Genomic DNA, 17847 nt, shown 5'->3' with positions numbered 1-17847 from the left:
AATTTTTTTTTATTATTCCCCTTTTTTAAATTTTTTTTTCAAAATGAAAAACCAGGGAAAAAAACAAAAACTTTTCTTTTTAAAAAAAAATTAAAATTTTCCTTAAATTGCCCCAAATTTTTGGGGTTTTGGGGAATTTTTAAGGGGGTTTTAAAAGATTTCCAAAGTTTTCAAAATTAAACGGGGGGGAAACGAAAAAAAACCCCTGTCAAAATTGGTTTTTTGCCCCTTTGCCTTGTTTCAATCCTTCCCAACCCCTTTTAATTTTAAACTTTAAAGGTTCCTTTTGTTTTTAAAACCTTTCACGGTTTTTTGGTCAAAAATTCTAAAATTTGTTAAAAGGGAATTTAACCTTTAATTTGGGGCCTTCCCCAAAAAAAAAATTTAAAATTTTTTTAAAAACCCAAAGGAAAAAGCTTGATTTTAAAAAAATTTCTTTTGGGTGGTTTACTTTTTCAAAAAAAACCCTCTTTTAATTTTTCTTTGCTTTTAAAAAACCTTGGAAAAATTTTTTTTTTTTAAAGGCCAAAATTAAAAAAAAAATTTTAATTGTTTGAAAGGTTTTTAAAAAAAGGGGGGCGGCCAAAAATTAATCAAGACCAAGCAAAAAGGGTTAAAATTAAAATTTTTTTTAAACCCGAGGTAAGAGTTTTAAAAATTATTTATATTTTTTTTTAAATTAAAAAACCCGTGGGGAACTTCCCGGGGGTTTTGGAAGGAAGAAAAAAAGCAAAATTTTTAACCCCTAAATATTGGTTTGTCTCCATTATGCAAAGGGAAAAAAAACCCTTTTTCCCCCGGGGGGTTATACTTTTTTATGGATACCCCTTTCTTTTTAAAAACTAAAAAATTTTTTTAACCTTTTTCAGTTTTCCCCCAAAATTTTGAAAAAACCCCCTGGGGGTAAAAGTTTCCCTGTTTTTCCTTTGGTGTAAAAAAACAAAATTTTTTAAAAAATTCTATATCTATCCATAATTTTGGGGGAAAAAAAAATTAAAGCACAATTTTTTAAAAAAGTTTTGTTTCATAATGGGGTTTTTTCTAAAATAGTCATAAAATGGGGAATATTGTTTATTTGCAGGAAAGACCAAGACCAGAATATGCAGCAAAAAGCCCCAAAATACGAGGAAATCCCCATCACTCGCGTTTAAAGAGCCGTACTTCCTTCGCGGCGCGTAAACGATTACCCAGAATTTCTCTCTGGTATTGCAGTTAATTATAGTATATGGTAGGTGCAAGTATTATAATTAAAATAAATGATATTAAGGACAAAATCATTTAGATACAAAACATCTTTTGGTACTGCCTTGATGTTTTACTGAGATGTCAATTTTGAATATAATGTAACTATATAATTGGTTCACATTGTCACAGTTTATAAGGAAACATTGAAAACTTTTGTTGTTGTTAGTTGATTTTTTGGATTAAAAGGTTCAAACAGAATTTTGATCTGAACAAAACATTAAAATTTGGCCATGATAACGTAGTCCCTGTAACTTAGGTAAAATATTAGTTAACCTGGAAGTTTAAGAGAAAAGTCTAGTTTTTACATTAAAGTAACACCCTAGGTTTAAAAAAAGTTATTTCTGTTTGTTAATTCCTTCCCATGTTTCTCAGGGATTTCAGCCAAACTTTCACAAAATGATTGTTATAAAGTTTCCTTTGGTGCATGTGTATTGTCCAAAAAATAATTTTATTTGATAATTTTTTGAAATTTGATATTGCCTTAAAACTATTCTTTTTACCTGACGATTCTCCTGTCAAATGTTGTATTTATATATTTGTTATTTGTAATATTTCAGATGACATTGGTTATTATATTTATCATAGCTGTAATAATGTTTACCGTGTTACTTGGTGAGGCATTCCGTTGTTCCAAAAACCCGACAACTCGTCCGCGTGCCCAAATTATTGCCAGCATGTCGTCGGCCATTGTTAACTTGATTCTGATTTATGGCCCTGGGAAGAGTATATGAAAAATTGGCATTGAGGATGGACACAGTGGGGTAAGTAATTGTATATTTATGGCCCTGGGAAGAGTATTAAGAAAAATTGGCATTGAGAATGACACAGTGGGGTAAGTTGTTGTATATTTATGGCCCTGGGAAGAATATAAGAAAAATTGGCATTGAGAAATGACACAATGGGGTAAGTTGTTGTAATATTTATGGCCCTGGGAAGAGTATAAGAAAATTGGCATTAGGATGACACAATGGGGTAAGTTGTTGTATATTTATGGCCCTGGGAAGAGTATATGAAAAATTGGCCGATTAAGGATGACACAATGGGGTAAGTTGTTGTATATTTATGGCCCTGGGAAGAGTATATGAAAAATTGGCATTAAGGATGACACAATGGGGTAAGTTGTTGTATATTTATGGCGCCTGGGAAGAGTATAAGAAAAATTGGCATTGAGAATGACACAATGGGGTAAGTTGTTGTATATTTATGGCCCTGGGAAGAATATAAGAAAATTGGCATTGAGAATGACACAGTGGGGTAAGTTGTTGTATATTTATGGCCCTGGGAAGAAGTATAAAGAAAAAATTGGCATTGAGGATGACACAGGTGAGGTAAGTTGTTGTATATTTATGGCCCTGGGAAGAGTATAAGAAAAATTGGCATTGAGGATGACACAGTGAGGTAAGTTGTTGTGAATTTATGGCCTCGGAAAGAAAATCATGTTAGATATTTTTTGAAAATGTAGATTTTTAAAAAATTTCTTGTCAGTTCAACATTGACTTTTAAGTAGCAGAGGTAAAATTGAATATTGTATAAACATTCTTCTTACAAAAAACAAGATAATGATTTTATATATGAAAATGTAGGTTTTACAAAGAGGTATAGGAACCTCGCATAAGATTCTTAGAATATGCTTGTATTATACTTTGCTATATACAATTGCCCCCCAAAAATGCTTACTAAATTTTTTAAAACTGGTAAATAGTGCAATCTGTTTCGTAAAAATCCATGGGTTTTGGTTTCAGGAATTCATTTAATTTTTGTATTTCCAGAAATGCATAGAACACAGACTGAATTTGAAGACCAGTGACATTTAAAGTTTTTATTTTCCAATTTTGTGCATTTCTACTCATCTATAATTTACATTGCATTTTTCAAAGGGAGGTAAGTCAAGATTTGAAGTAATATTAGAGAGGTTAAGGTTTGAAAACTGCTATTTTTTGCCATAATCAAATTCAAGTTATTTTAGTCTTTAAAGTTTACTTCTGGCATAATTGTATTATACATTGAGAATTTACCATTTGGTGAAATGAAAGACTTTAATTTAGTTAATGCTTGTGTGTCTGCCAATTCATTTCTTTTAATTTGATTTACAATAAGATATATTGACCATTTAACGTGTTGGTCATTTTGAAAACATGTATTGCACAGATTCGGCATTACTACAGCATTACGTAATTCCTGCCATATTTTCACATTCCTGAGAAACAGATATACACAGAAGTATGGAGAAATTAAAAAAAATAATTCTTTACATTCTTCCTTGTATCAATCAGAATTCAATAGACAAATTCACAGGTGTGTTTTTGAGATTTTGAGCAGGTGTGCTGAAAACTTAAGTAATGCACATCTTTTTCTATTGCATAAGCAGACTTAGTTATCTCCTATCTAACGATATTTATTATGGTAAATGTATTTTCAGATTTACAGGTTATCCTGGACATTATACAAAGTTTTTTGGACTTCGTAGTGAAGAGGTAAATAATACTGAGAAATATGGCATACATTTGTACTTTGATTTAATTATGAAATGAATCTTCTCATAAGTGTGTTCATAATTCTAATACATTGTAGTTAAAAAGTGTTATTTAAGTATGAATGAAATGTTGAATACATAAAAATTATGATATTTAAAAACAAAAATTTAAACAAGTTTTGTATTAAAATGATTTTCGACATGTATGTATTTAGTTTTGAAAGTGTGAAGCTTATAATCACTCTCGAAAATTCAACCAGTATTTGTGTCACATGAAGGAACATGGTTATGGCCCATTTTAATAAAATGGGCAAGAACCTATGATCCTTTGCTGCTAGGCTATCACTCTTACTTTGGAAAAAAAAATCCGCTTGAAAGGGAGAATAGAAGGAATTTCAGTTCCAATTTGAGACAATACTATTTAAGATTATCTCCCCTTTAATTACAGTGTAACAATGGTGGATGTCTGGTGGAGTTAGCCCAGCAGTTGGCAGTCATCATGATTGGTAAACAGATGATAAATAACGCCCAGGAAGTTATCTTACCGTATGTATACATATCTCAGTCAGAAATATTTGCATCATGTTAAAGATTATTTGAAATTTAGTATGGGTCCACTGTGGCAACAAGGTCTCTGTGGCCAGTTGGTCAAGGAAACAAACTTCAAATCACTTGCCTCTTTACTGCTGTAGGTTCAAATCCTGACAAGGGCTTCAATTTTCTTTTCATGTGAGGAAGCTGTCCAGCTAGCTTACAGAAAGTCAGTGGTTCTACTTAGGTTCATACCTTGAAATAATGCTTGAAAGGTCAACCGAGGGCTTCAGTCACCAGTAGAGCTGGAAATTTGTCATGTGACCATTAAAGTGTTAATTTAAACCCATACACAACTGAAACCAACTTAGTAGGCCTGTGTTAGCTTGTGTGATATTTGCAATACTTCAAGTTTTGTTTAAAATATTGATATTTTGGTTTTTAAATTTATCCAAAATAGAGCTGTCATTGATAGAAACAATATGGATGTATCATTGATATATTTTTGTCGATCAATAATCGATAAATATTTCACAGCAATGATGACAAAAAATGATCTGGATAAAAATCATGCAATGGACTTTTATAAACAACACACTGAACAGAACATGTTTTCAGCTTATCGATATGTTGGTGTATCGTTGATATTTGTCATCCGATATCGTTATATATAGTTGATATGCCTTACCTTGAATCAATGACAGCTCTAATCCAAAATGCCTTTCTGTTACATAGCACAAGGCTATTTTTATTACCTTAAACTATGATGCTGATATTGATATGTAGCTAATAAGGCTAATTAGGCTTTTTTATGCATGAGGCATCACTGGTATATTTTTTGACTGAAAGTAATTGATGATATATTTGAACTTGTTGCAGGAAGTTGAAGGCATTTTGGCACAGGATGAAGCTCAAGACAGACAAAAGTCGTATGAAGGCAAGATGGGAGGCAGACTATGAGTTGATACCTAACGAAGGATTGTTCGAGGAATATCTTGAAATGGGTCAGTTATATTTGACAAGAATTTAATAAGATTATTATGACCGTTTGAAGGATTTTTGCAATAAATTTAAACCACTTGAGCTTTGCTGTTTGTGGGTTCAAGTGCCACCAGGGACATTAGAATGTTTTTTATGTGAGGAGGTTATTCAGCGTGTTTACGGAATTACTATGGTTCTACTAGACTGTCCTCTACCAGTAAGGCTGGAAGGTCACCATATGACCTTTATATTGTTGGTATGACTTAACCCTCCAACTCAAGAAAAAAAAAATTAAAAAAAAAATAAAACAAAAAAAAATGAGAAAAAGAAAAAATACTAGTTTAGCAACAGTTATGCAGTTAACAGGTTATAGAAATTGGAGATATTTAATGGAAATACTTTGTTTTATATTATAGTGCTACAGTTTGGATTTATAACAATATTTGTGGCTGCATTCCCTCTGGCCCCGTTGTTTGCCCTGTTAAACAACTGGTTAGAGATCCGTATTGATGCTCAGAAGTTTGTGTGCGAGACCCGGCGACCTGTGGCTGACAGGGCACAAGATATCGGGGTCTGGTTTACCATCATGGATGCCTTGGCGCACATGGCTGTTATTAGTAACGTAAGTTGGAGTTTTTATGCCCCCACAATGTGGGAGCATATAGCGTTGCACTTGTCCGTCCGTCCGTCCGTCCGTCAGTCCGTACGTCCCAAAATCTTGTGAACGCAACTCCTCTTAAACCGGATGGCAGATTTTGCTTAAACTTACAGGGATGAACAACCTTAATGTGTAGATGGCAGTAAAGGAAGGAATTTTTGCTGCGACCAAATTTAACAGAATTATGGCCCTTTGTTGATTTTTTCACTCGATACTATGTAGAAATTTTGTGAATGCAACTCCTCTAAAACCGGATGGCAGATTTTGCTTAAACTTACAGAGATGAACAACCTTAATGTGTAGATGGTAGTAAAGGAAGGAATTTTTGCTGCGACCAAATTTAACAGAATTATGGCCCTTTGTTGATTTTTTCACTATATACTATATATAGAAATTTTGTGAACGCAACTCCTCTTAAAGCGGATGGCAGATTTTGCTTAAACTTACAGGGATGAACAACCTTCAGGTGTAGATGGTAGTAAAGGAAGGAATTTTCGCTGCAACCAAATTTTACAGAATTATGGCCCTTTGTTGATTTTTTCACTATATACTATGTAGAAATTTTGTGAATGCAACTCCTCTTAAACCGGATGGCAGATTTTGCTTAAACTTCCAGGGATGAACAACCTTAATGTGTAGATGGTAGTAAAGAAAGGAATTTTTGCTGCAACCAAATTTTACAGAATTATGGCCCTTTTTTGATTTTTTCATTATATACTATGTAGAAACTTTGTGAACGCAACTCCTCTTAAACCGGATGGCAGATTTTGCTTAAACTTCCAGGGGTTAACAACCTAAATGTGTAGATGGTAGTAAAGGAAGGAATTTTTGCTGCGCCCAAATTTAACAGAATTATGGCCCTTTGTTGATTTTTAGTTTTCAACTTGTGGCACATGTAGTCCAAAAAATATTTGACCTAGAGTCATAAGATTGACAGAACAGTGGCGTGTGGGGGCATCCGTGTCCTATGGACACATTTCTAGTTTTTGTTAGAAGTTGTTCTTACTTAAACCATTTACTGCATTCAAGATGAGTATTTTCACACATTTACTTAATTTTATTAAATTGATAACCATTTTGGTTTATTAAAAGAAGTAATTAAGTCAGTTAATTCCTACAATTTCTTCAAATTACAGGTCCAGCATATTATTTCTGATTAATTTCTGTTTTTGTTTTCCCCCAATATATTCAGAGATCAAGAATTTAAGCAATGACAGTGTTTTATGTTGTAATACATGTTTTTGACACATATGTTCAATTAACACAATGTGTGTGTGAATAATCTTAACTTTTCCAAGTACGACATGTTCATCATTATTATCAGTTTGTGAGCTTTAATATGATACAAATGTATACATTTTTGTATATTCAAATTTTTATATTTACAGGCATTTTTAATTGCATTTACGTCAGAGTTTTTACCACGACTATTATATCAGTACCAGTATGACTGGAACCTGAACGGTTACACGAACTTTACACTGGCTGTATCACCTAATGGTACACTCAATGAAACATGCAGGTAATTTATTGTCTTTGTAACAACTGATTTGATTGGTTTAAAAAGTCTATATAACAAGTTCTTTAAGATTCTTTGTGCCTAAGCCGCCCTCACCATTGAGGGTTCAAATCCAGTCAGGGTCTTTAAGATGTTTTATATGAGGAATGTTCCCAGCTAGCTTACAAAATGTCGGTGGTTCTACTTAAATGCCAGCTCAGGCCTGGAATAATGCACAGAGTGATTCTTGACGTCTCCTTCCCCAGTGATACTGGACAGTAGCTGTGTTACCTTTATAATACAGTTGAACATAGAAGAACCAAAAGTGTGTGTTATTATGCAATAAAATCACTGTTAACGTTCTATATTTCATGTGACGTAACCACTAAAAATGTGACACATTGAAATATGTACAGATCAAATCCGGCATAATTTAGCTTAAGATTGGGAATGGCAGCATTTATTTGTTAATGTTGTGTTAGAGTCAAAATAATATATCCAAATCGGTGATATTATCGCTTGATAAAATCACTGTTTGTCGTTCAGATGCGCATCGTTACATCATGAGAGCGTAGGCCTAGTGATATAATTCCTTGCATCCTCACTCCAAACAGTGATTTTATTGAGCGATAAAGTCACAGTTTGGGATATATTATTTCTTATTACTAATATACATATATTTTGAACATTGTTCAACATTACTCAATCAAACACAACCAATTTATGAATATAGAATAACACATTGTACCATAAATATTCATTTAAAAACACAGGTATATATTTTGTTCGAGCAATAATTCTGAAATATTAAGATGTAATGATGACTTATATGTTTTCTTTATCAGATACATTGCATTTAGAGACCAGACTGGAGAGTACTCAATGTTTTTCTGGCATTTACTGGCTATAAGGCTCGCCTTTGTTATTGTTTTTGAGGTAAATGTTATTTTTCTTTCTCTAAACATCATTTAAAATAGAGGCTATTTTCAAATCAATGGATGCCAATCAATATAATTTGTCACCTTAGTGCAGTTACGGGTTAAGCCCTTCTAAATTTAATAAAAGTTAACCAGTGGCAGTTATTGCAATAAGGTGACGGTGTCATTCTATATTATTTTCATTAACCATTCAATCGAATCACTCACAAATTCTTCTTACAATAATTATTATGCCCCCCCCCCCTTCAAAGAAGTGGGGGTATATTGCTTTGCATTTGGTCCGTTGGTTCGTAGACCAAATGGTTTCTGATCAATAACTGAAGAACACTTAGGCCTAGGAACTTCATACTTGGTATGGGGATGGTTCTTTACCAGTAGATGACCCCTTTTGATTTTTGGGTTAAGAGGTCAAAGGTCAAGGTTATATTGACCTTGTAGATAAATGAAATAGAGGACTAATATAGGTTTTATTCCCAATTGAGAAAACTGTTAAAACTTTTTCAAAAATGTGAACATATTCCCAACAACATTTAGAAATTAATATGGCTCCTTTTAGAAACACATGTGTTATATTGTCTGATAAAAGTGAATGTTTCTCTAGAGTTTCTTAAATTTTCCTAATTTTCAAGCAGTTATGGTTGTATAAAATTTTGCATTATCAAAGCATAATGTTGTTGTAAAAAACACTGTAGGGTATATATAAGTATGTTTTAAAAAAATTAGCTTTGAATTAAGTTGACTGTGAAGTACATATATATATAACAAATAATAATATCATTGTAAAGTATAATTATAAAAAGTACAAAAAAATCATTGTGAAGTACAAAAAGTTCACTGCCACAGTTTTATTTTGCAGCATTTTGTGTTTGGTGTATGCCGGTTGATAGATATTTTAGTGCCAGACGTCCCGGAATCTTTGTCATTAAAAATAAAGCGGGAACATTATTTAGCCAAACAAGCTCTTGCTGATACAGATACTATAATGAAGGTAAGTTTCAAGCTTCTCATGGACTCTGATTTTTGTGTTTGTTTTAATTAATGCAAATATGGATATTTTAACTTTATTTTCTTGATGCTTTGTGTCTTTATATCTATTCATATGAATTATATTCTTGTTTTTTGCTTTAAAAAAATCACAAATTACATATGTAATCAGAATGTCTGCTTATTTTTCTTTTCTTCTTTATTAATTTTAATTTGTTTTAAACTATTTAATACTTACATAAATATCATTGGTGTTTTTTCATAAATATTTAATGTTTTCAGTCCCATTATTTTGTTCCTTCTTAGTTACAAAAGTCAAGGACAGAATGACCAAGGTCAATTTACTATAGATAAAACATAAAGTTTGTTTGTGACCAAAACAAATTATATTTATAACTCCTGCCATAACATTTGCAATCTTGGGTCATTCTAAGAATAAGTTTAGAGGTTAGTAAAGCAAAGGTCATGTTGTGTTTCTATAAATAGGAAGCAGGGAAGCTTACCGGTTATAAAATATCACAGAGTTTCTCTTGTGTATGAAATATATAGCAAGATAAATAAATTTAAAATTTGGAAAGCTGTTGATATATTTGCCTTAACCAACTGAATTTGTCTGATGGATTTGCAATTTTAAACATTCCAGGTTTCAATATCAAAATACAAACTTTTGCTATCAATTGTACAGAGTCTGTCAGACTGCATGGATGTGCAGGCTGGCCTGGCTCTTTACCAGTAGCAAAAGCTGGTCACTTTTGCTTTCAGCAGGTTAAGGGGCAATATCTTCGTCCATTAAATGAAATAATCTTTCTTCCTTAATTGATTTCATCATTTTGTTTGGATTTTTCTTTTCTTTGTTTTTGGCAAAGGGATTTTTCCTGATCCATTGAATTGATATTTTAATCTAATTTAGATGGGAATGCAATGGACTTGTTTGAAAAGATCTTTTCTCTTTTTCTTACTTTTTTTCTAGACTATTGTAGCTATCAGGGTTGGGTGATATATTTAAGATAAAACAAGTTGGTATATTCGTAAAGTATCTGTAGGCCCATGAGTTGTATACTATTTGTAAGCCAATGAATCCTAAACTATTTGTAAGCCAATGAGTCCTGAACTATTTGTAAGCCAATGAGTCCTAAACTATTTGTAAGCCAATGAGTCCTAAACTATTTGTAAGCCAATGAGTCCTAAACTATTTGTAAGCCAATGAGTCCTAAACTATTTGTAAGCCAATGAGTCCTAAACTATTTGTAAGCCAATGAGTCCTAACTATCTGTAAGCCAATGAAACCTAAACTATATGTAAGCCAATGGGTCTAAACTATCTGTAAGCCAATGAGTTGCAAACTATCTGAAAGCTAATGAGTTGTAAACTATCTGTAAGCCAATGAATCCTAAACTTTCTGTAAGTCAATGAGTCCTAAACTGTCTAAAAGCCAAAGAGTCTTCAACTTTCTGTAAGCCAATGAGTCATTAACTGTCTGTAAGCCAATAAGTCTTAAACTTTCTGTAGACCAATGAGTCTTAAACTTTCTGTAAGCCAATAAGTCTTAAACTGTCTAAAACCAATGAGTCCTAAACTGTCTGTAAGCCAGTGAGTCCTAAACTGTCTAAAAACCAAAGAGTCTTCAACTTTCTGTAAGCCAATGAGTCATTAACTGTCTGTAAGCCAATAAGTCTTAAACTTTCTGTAGACTAATGAGTCTTAAACTTTCTGTAAGCCAATAATTATGTCTTAAACTGTCTAAAACAAATGAGTCCTAAACTGTCTGTAGACCAATGAGTCCTTAACTGTCTGTAAGCCAATGAGTTCTTATCTGTCTGTAAGCCAATGGGTCCTAAACTGCCTGTAGACCAATGAGTCCAAAACTGTCTGTAAGCCAATGAATCTTAAACTTTCTGTAAGCCAATAAGTCCTAAACTGACTAAAAGCCAATGAGTCCTTAACTTTCTGGAAGCCAATAAGTCCTAAACTGTCTAAAAGCCAATGAGTCCTAAACTGTCTAAAAGCCAATGAGTCCTAAACTGTCTAAAAACCAATGAGTCCTAAACTGTCTGTAACCCAATGAGTCCTTAACTATCTTTAAGCCAATAAGTTCTAAATGCTGTAAGCATCAAACTTTCTATAAGTCAATGTGTCCCAAACTGTCTGTTAGCCAATGAGTCCTTAACATTCTGCTAGCCAATGAGTCTTAAACTATCTGTAAGCCAATGAGTCCTAAACTATCTGTAAGCTAATGAGTCCTAAACTATCTGTAAGCCAATGAACATGATGATATAATATATGTATATGTAACACATTAGACAATAGGAGAGGAGTGGAACGATTATGACAGTGAAACAAGTGAAGAAAATGAGACGGAAGTGAGTTTTATAACACACTGGTTGAACAACATTAGGCAGGGCTTATCAGCTTATTTAACAAAGAAAGAAAACTATATACATAATTGCTAGAGTGCAGAATATGTCATTTTGTCAATATTTAATTGTAGTTTTGCCAGATTACTTCTCCTGCTTATAATTTTTAAGGAAATTTTTGATTTTATGATGTTCTGTTGTGTTTCACAAAGTTTGTGCAAGCATAAAATTACTTCTTATTGCTCAATTGCTTTTGCATTTCTAATGTTTTTAAAAATTTCTTATGGTGAATAAAGTGTATATTTCGAAATAAATATGATTTAATAAATTTTGAATACACAATTTTATGGCATCTAAAAAAAATCAAGGCATTGTAAAATATTGACAACTGACTTGACAACTTTGAATGCTCAGCATTTCTTAAACAATTTTTGTAAGAATATAATAACAACATAAACCCTTGGCAACTGTTATTGCTTCAATTCTTATAAGACAAACTTATACAATTTATAAGGATAATTGTCAGGGGAAAAAAAGGATTGTTTAAGGGATAATTGCCAAAAAAAAGGATTTTTCAAATATAAATCTTCAATTATTAAAAAAAAATTGATAATATTCAAAAATATTTTCAATGAATTCTGATTTGTTTATTTGTATAATGTGACAAACAAGCTTAAATTTAATGATTTGTGTGATGAAAAAAACTAAACAATTTTCTTGGGTTAAGTTTCGTAACAAAGTTGGCTAATTATTACAGTTGTCTAGCTAATGTTATTGAATTCATCTACAAGTTAATATATGGAATATTTTTTTTTTCCCCAAAAATTTTCAGAATAAATTTCACCTCTCCAGAGCAACCCCCTTTCAGCAACAGGTTAATTTCGCGTCTCCCAAAGGGAGCTGCTCTTTTGAGGTTACACTATAAATCCAATGAATGTTCATATACCTATAGCTATATACTTTGGGAAACAAGTAGGTTTCCAGATAACTTAAACAAATGTTTAAGAAATGCTGAAATTGTTGTTATATGAATTGGGGGTGTTTTTACTAACAACAAAGTCGCCAAGACATGGTTACTAAAAATGTTTGAGCTATTTATATATAATATAACTTTACTATGCTTTTAAATTAATGATTGGTTGTCAGTGACTGCTAGTGTATTTACATTAATACTATGATCTATATGAGCCACGTCACGACAAAACCAGCATAGTGCGTTTGCGACCAGTATGGATCCAGACCAGCCTGCGCATCCGCATCAGTTTCTCTACTGATGTTGGTTTTGTTGTGACGCGCTCATATGTATATTTTATACTTACATTATATATTACCTATATATATGTATGATGTGTATCCCATGTATAGATGTATGTTAAAAAGTTTTGGAATGGAAAAAAATCTAATACTGTTTCTCTTAATTGAAACATCTTTAATATCAGAAATATAATTGTTTTGCATGTAAGTGTAGAGGCGTTTTGAAATAAAGTTCTAAAACTAAATTCAGAACTTTTTAAAAAAAATCTTGGTATATAATATTAATTGCATTTTTATTGTAACCCAACTGTTCTATTTCTTTTGTGAAAAAAAAACAACATCACATTATTATTAATTAAAGAATCACATTGTTCGGATGTGTGTAATCACTAATACTGCATAATATATTGCAAGTGGTGAAGTGGTATTTCAATAATTCACCTTACTTTTGCCAATTGGTACTTCAGGTTTCGTATCACTGATTATAAAATCATGTAAAATCATATATTGAAATAACTTTGTTATACATTTAATTTCTTCACAGATTTTTAAAATATTGAAATATCTTTGTTGATGTTTTGATAGATTTTATATTTTCAATTTTTATATGCTACACTTTTTTAATATTATCAATTTATGCAATTGTTTTACAGCTTTCTACCACATATACATTTTACAGTTTAAATTTAGAAAATTTGCACACACAGTTATTTATAAACAAGATATATATTTTTTTTATAAATTTTGCAAATATTTGCTTCTGCTTTCACTTTATGCCTTACATTGCTTGTGAGCAGGGCCTAGATACCAAGAGAAAATCTGCATCAAACGTTATCAATGATGATAACGATGATGATGATGACGACGATGATTTGCTGGATGTATGTGAGAAACAGATGTTGTACATGTGTATATTGATATGACAGTCTTGTACCTATGTTGTATTGTGTAAAAATTGAATGACCAGTAACTGAATGAAAAAAGAAAATTCATATTAAAGTATGTGAACATGTGTCAAACCATTTTAAATATTAATTCAGAGGAATAGTCTTTTAGGGCCGAAGTTTTGTTTAAGTTTTAAAGGACCGGTAGGCCAAATTCAATATGGATTTGGGGCATACCCTAATATTTGGACAAAGTTTTTGGTGAAAAATTCTTAAAATAGCATTAAATCTGGTAGGGTTTTTTTTGTATATCTTTTTTAAATATGAAATTTTTAAAATGGATTTTCATCAAAGGGGTCATATACATAATATGGGCTATTTATATAACTCACTTCCTCTTGATTGTTCAGAAAAATTGTTATTGACGGGAGGGGTTGATATCAACTGACCTGTATTTGGAAGATAATAGTTGAATATATCTCATAATGATTGTAAGACTTGTTTTATGTTGTTGTCATATATGAACATTTTGTTTTATAGAAGAATTTTTTATGTACCACATGTACTATATAACTTGTATGCCCTCGTATGATTTATTCCAGCAGTTTTGTTTTCTGTATCTGTATTTAATATTATCATTTGCTTTTGTGATTGTAAAAATTTTACATAACAAATGTTGCTTATTATTTTGTTTAAATATAATATAAGTTTTGTTGTTTTCTTAATTAAGGAGTTAATTTAGGTGTTGTTGTAAACTATTGTAAGAAATGTTTTAAATGTTTTAAATTAATGAAGCACCTGTTATATTTAATTTTGACTGAGTGTTGTTCAGCAAATCATAATACATAATCCTTTTAGCTATCATAACATTAACAACATCATAATTTGTATACCTAGAATGTTTTTATTTCAGCTTTTATTTAAGCAAACTGATATAATCATTAATTAGCTACAGTAATTACACAAATGCTTAATATGTTTATTTTATTTCAGATCATATTTTGATATTTTTTTATTACTTGTATTATTTTGGTGCTGATAAAATTGCATTTTAACACTTTGCCTCAGTGATATAATGAACAAAATTGTAAATTCATTTACATTGATTAAGATTTAAATTAAATTTTGTTTGATTTTTTTTTTCCAGATTGCAAGAGGTGAAGATGGAGGGGAGCAAGGGAGATAACCCTGATACTGTTGGACAGTTTTCAAGGGAGGTTACTACAACAGAAAATGACAGCAGATTATCCTGAACTTTATTGTTACGTTTCTAACTCCGTCTAAATCCTGTTATTTTTTCACCAGACAAGTTTAACTAAGCTGCTTTGAATTCTGTTGTGCTCTGCAGTGTTTTTCAGTAGAATGATTATGTGTAAAATTTAAAAAACAAGCTGTTAATGTTATGAAATGCTTGTGCTTTTTACATCTTATACATGAAGGTAACTTAAGGTTGTGAGGTAGAATAGCTTAGCTAGTCACATCAGTGTAGAGTTTATATGTAGAACATTTATACATGTACATGTGTCAAAAATGCTTATAATAATATTATTTATACCCTCACCATGCAAAAAATTAGCATATTATGTTAAACAGAACAACCCACCATCTGGAAGCTAGCTGGATAGCTTCCTCGTATGCACAGAAGGGCACCCGGGGTGTTCCTCCACCAGTAAAACGGGAACGTCACCAAATGACTTATACTGTGTTGGTGTGACGTAAAACACAATCAGACAAACAAAATGTAAAACAGATTACACTTAAGTTTTCTAACACAACAGGACTAGATGGTCTTGAACAATAACTTGCTGGCAAACTTTCATATCATTTTCTCACTCTGTTTTTTTTTCCATAATAAAAACTTTTTATTGTGCAAAATTTCCCAACAATGAAGTGTCAAAGTGTGATTACCTCAGATCAAGCTAAGAATTGCACACACAAAAAAATGATTTTCAATTTTATTTAGAGTATTTTTGTTTATATTCTTTTGCATTTTTATGCCCCCACAATGTGGGAGCATATAGCGTTGCACTTGTCCGTCCGTCTGTCCGTCCGTCAGTCTGTATGTCCCGAAATCTTGTGAACGCAACTCCTCTTAAACCGGATGGCAGATTTTGCTTAAACTTACACGGATGAACAACCTTAATGTGTAGATGGTAGTAAAGGAAGGAATTTTCGCTGCGACCAAATTTAACAGAATTATGGCCCTTTGTTCATTTTTTCACTAGATACTATGTAGAAATTTTGTGAACGCAACTCCTCTTAAATCGGATGGCAGATTTTGCTTAAACTTACAGGAATGAACAACCTTAATGTGTAGATGGTAGTAAAGGAAGGAATTTTTGCTGCGACCAAATTTAACAGAATTACAGCCCTTTGATGATTTTTTCACTATATACTATGTAAAAATTTTGTGAACGCAACTCTTCTTAAACCGGATGGCAGATTTTGCTTAAACTTACAGGGATGAACAACCTTAAGGTGTAGATGGAAGTAAAGGAAGGAATTTTCCCTGCAACCAAATTTTACAGAATTATGGCCCTTTGTTGATTTTTTCACTATATACTATGTAGAAATTTTGTGAATGCAACTCCTCTTAAACCGGATGGCAGATTTTGCTTAAACTTCCAGGGATTAACAATCTTAATGTGTACATGGTAGTGAAGGAAGGAATTTTTTGCTGCGACCAAATTTAACAGAATTATGGCCCTTTGTTGATTTTTATGCCCCCACAATGTGGGAGCATATAGCGTTGCACTTGTCCGTCCATCCGTCCGTCTGTCCGTCCGTCCGTCCGTACGTCCCATAATCTTGTGAACGCAACTCCTCTTAAACCGGTTGGCAGATTTTGCTTAAACTTCCAGGGATGAACAACCTTAATGTGAAGATGGTAGTAAAGGAAGGAATTTTCGCTGCGACCAAATTTAACAGAATTATGGCCCTTTGTTGATTTTTTCACTGTATACTATGTAAAAATTTTGTGAACGCAACTCCTCTTAAACCGGATGGCAGATTTTGCTTAAACTTCCAAGGATGAACAACCTTAATGTGTAGATGGTAGTAAAGGAAGGAATTTTTGCTGCGACCAAATTTAACAGAATTATGGCCCTTTGTTGATTTTTTCACTATATACCATATAGAAATTTTGTGAACGCAACTCCTCTTAAACTTGTTGGCAGATTTTGCTTAAACTTCCTGGGATGAATAACCTTAATGTGTAGATGGTAGTAAAGGAAGGAATTTTTGCTGCGACCAAATTTAACAGAATTATGGCCCTTTGTTGATTTTTTCACTATATACCATATATATGTTGTCAGTGGGGGCATCCGTGACCTTGGGACACAGTTCTAGTTAGTTTTCAACTTGTGGCACATGTAGTCCAAAAAAATATTTGACCTAGAGTCATAAGATTGACAGAACAGTGGCGTGTGTGGGCATCCGTGTCCTATGGACACATTTCTAGTTTTCTTCTGTTTTTAGTGTCCCTGAGGTGATCCATGTAAGAATTTCAAAGTTTATGTTTTTATGTTTTTGGGACTTCAGTGGAGCTCCTGAAGTTTGCATTTTTTTGCACAGCATTTTTGCTGTCTACTGTTAAAATGACACAATTCAAAATATATGATGATAAATTTGTAAGTTGAGAGTGTGACATTTGTGATAATAATAATGATATTGATTAATGTCCATGTCGATGGAAAACAGCAATGTTTGTTTAAGTTTTTCATTTATTTTAGCATTTCTAATGTATATCGATGTATTGAATTTTGCATTTGAAGTTTGCTGGATTAATATGTACATGTATAGCAGGTGCAACAAAAGTTTTAAAGCAGCATGCCTTCAGAATCATGCTAATTTTATTTGAAATTTTGAAAATGTATTAAAATGTAAAATATTGTGTAGTGAACAAAGAAAGTAATTTACACATTGCAAATAGCATTTACAATCCATGTAAATTACAAAAAACAGGTCAAAATATGCAAAGAAAGATGTTACTGCTTTAGTAAAGCCATGCAGTAAGAATATGGTTATAAATACTGAAAAGTCAGTCAT

General features: G+C 32.2%; 1 protein-coding gene across 1 annotated transcript in view; it reads left to right on the top strand.

Moving 5' to 3' along the window:
* The window catches only part of LOC132748366 (anoctamin-7-like), an 87962-nt gene extending 72383 nt beyond the window's left edge, over positions 1 to 15579 (top strand). Inside the window, 13 exon segments of the mRNA XM_060737954.1 lie at positions 1082 to 1157; positions 1803 to 1857; positions 2295 to 2359; positions 3015 to 3126; positions 3665 to 3719; positions 4167 to 4264; positions 5129 to 5253; positions 5647 to 5852; positions 7277 to 7410; positions 8232 to 8322; positions 9181 to 9312; positions 13714 to 13797; positions 14948 to 15579. Of these exon segments, the coding sequence (XP_060593937.1) occupies positions 1082 to 1157; positions 1803 to 1857; positions 2295 to 2359; positions 3015 to 3126; positions 3665 to 3719; positions 4167 to 4264; positions 5129 to 5253; positions 5647 to 5852; positions 7277 to 7410; positions 8232 to 8322; positions 9181 to 9312; positions 13714 to 13797; positions 14948 to 14986 (1272 nt within the window). The 3' untranslated portion in view covers positions 14987 to 15579.
* Positions 15580 to 17847: the final 2268 nt, after the last annotated feature.

The sequence above is a fragment of the Ruditapes philippinarum genome, unplaced genomic scaffold, assembly GCF_026571515.1.
Source record: "Ruditapes philippinarum isolate M1 unplaced genomic scaffold, ASM2657151v2 ctg1690_1_1_1_1, whole genome shotgun sequence".
In the NCBI taxonomy this organism is placed as follows: domain Eukaryota; kingdom Metazoa; phylum Mollusca; class Bivalvia; order Venerida; family Veneridae; genus Ruditapes; species Ruditapes philippinarum.
This window is presented reverse-complemented; position numbering and strand designations above follow the sequence as displayed.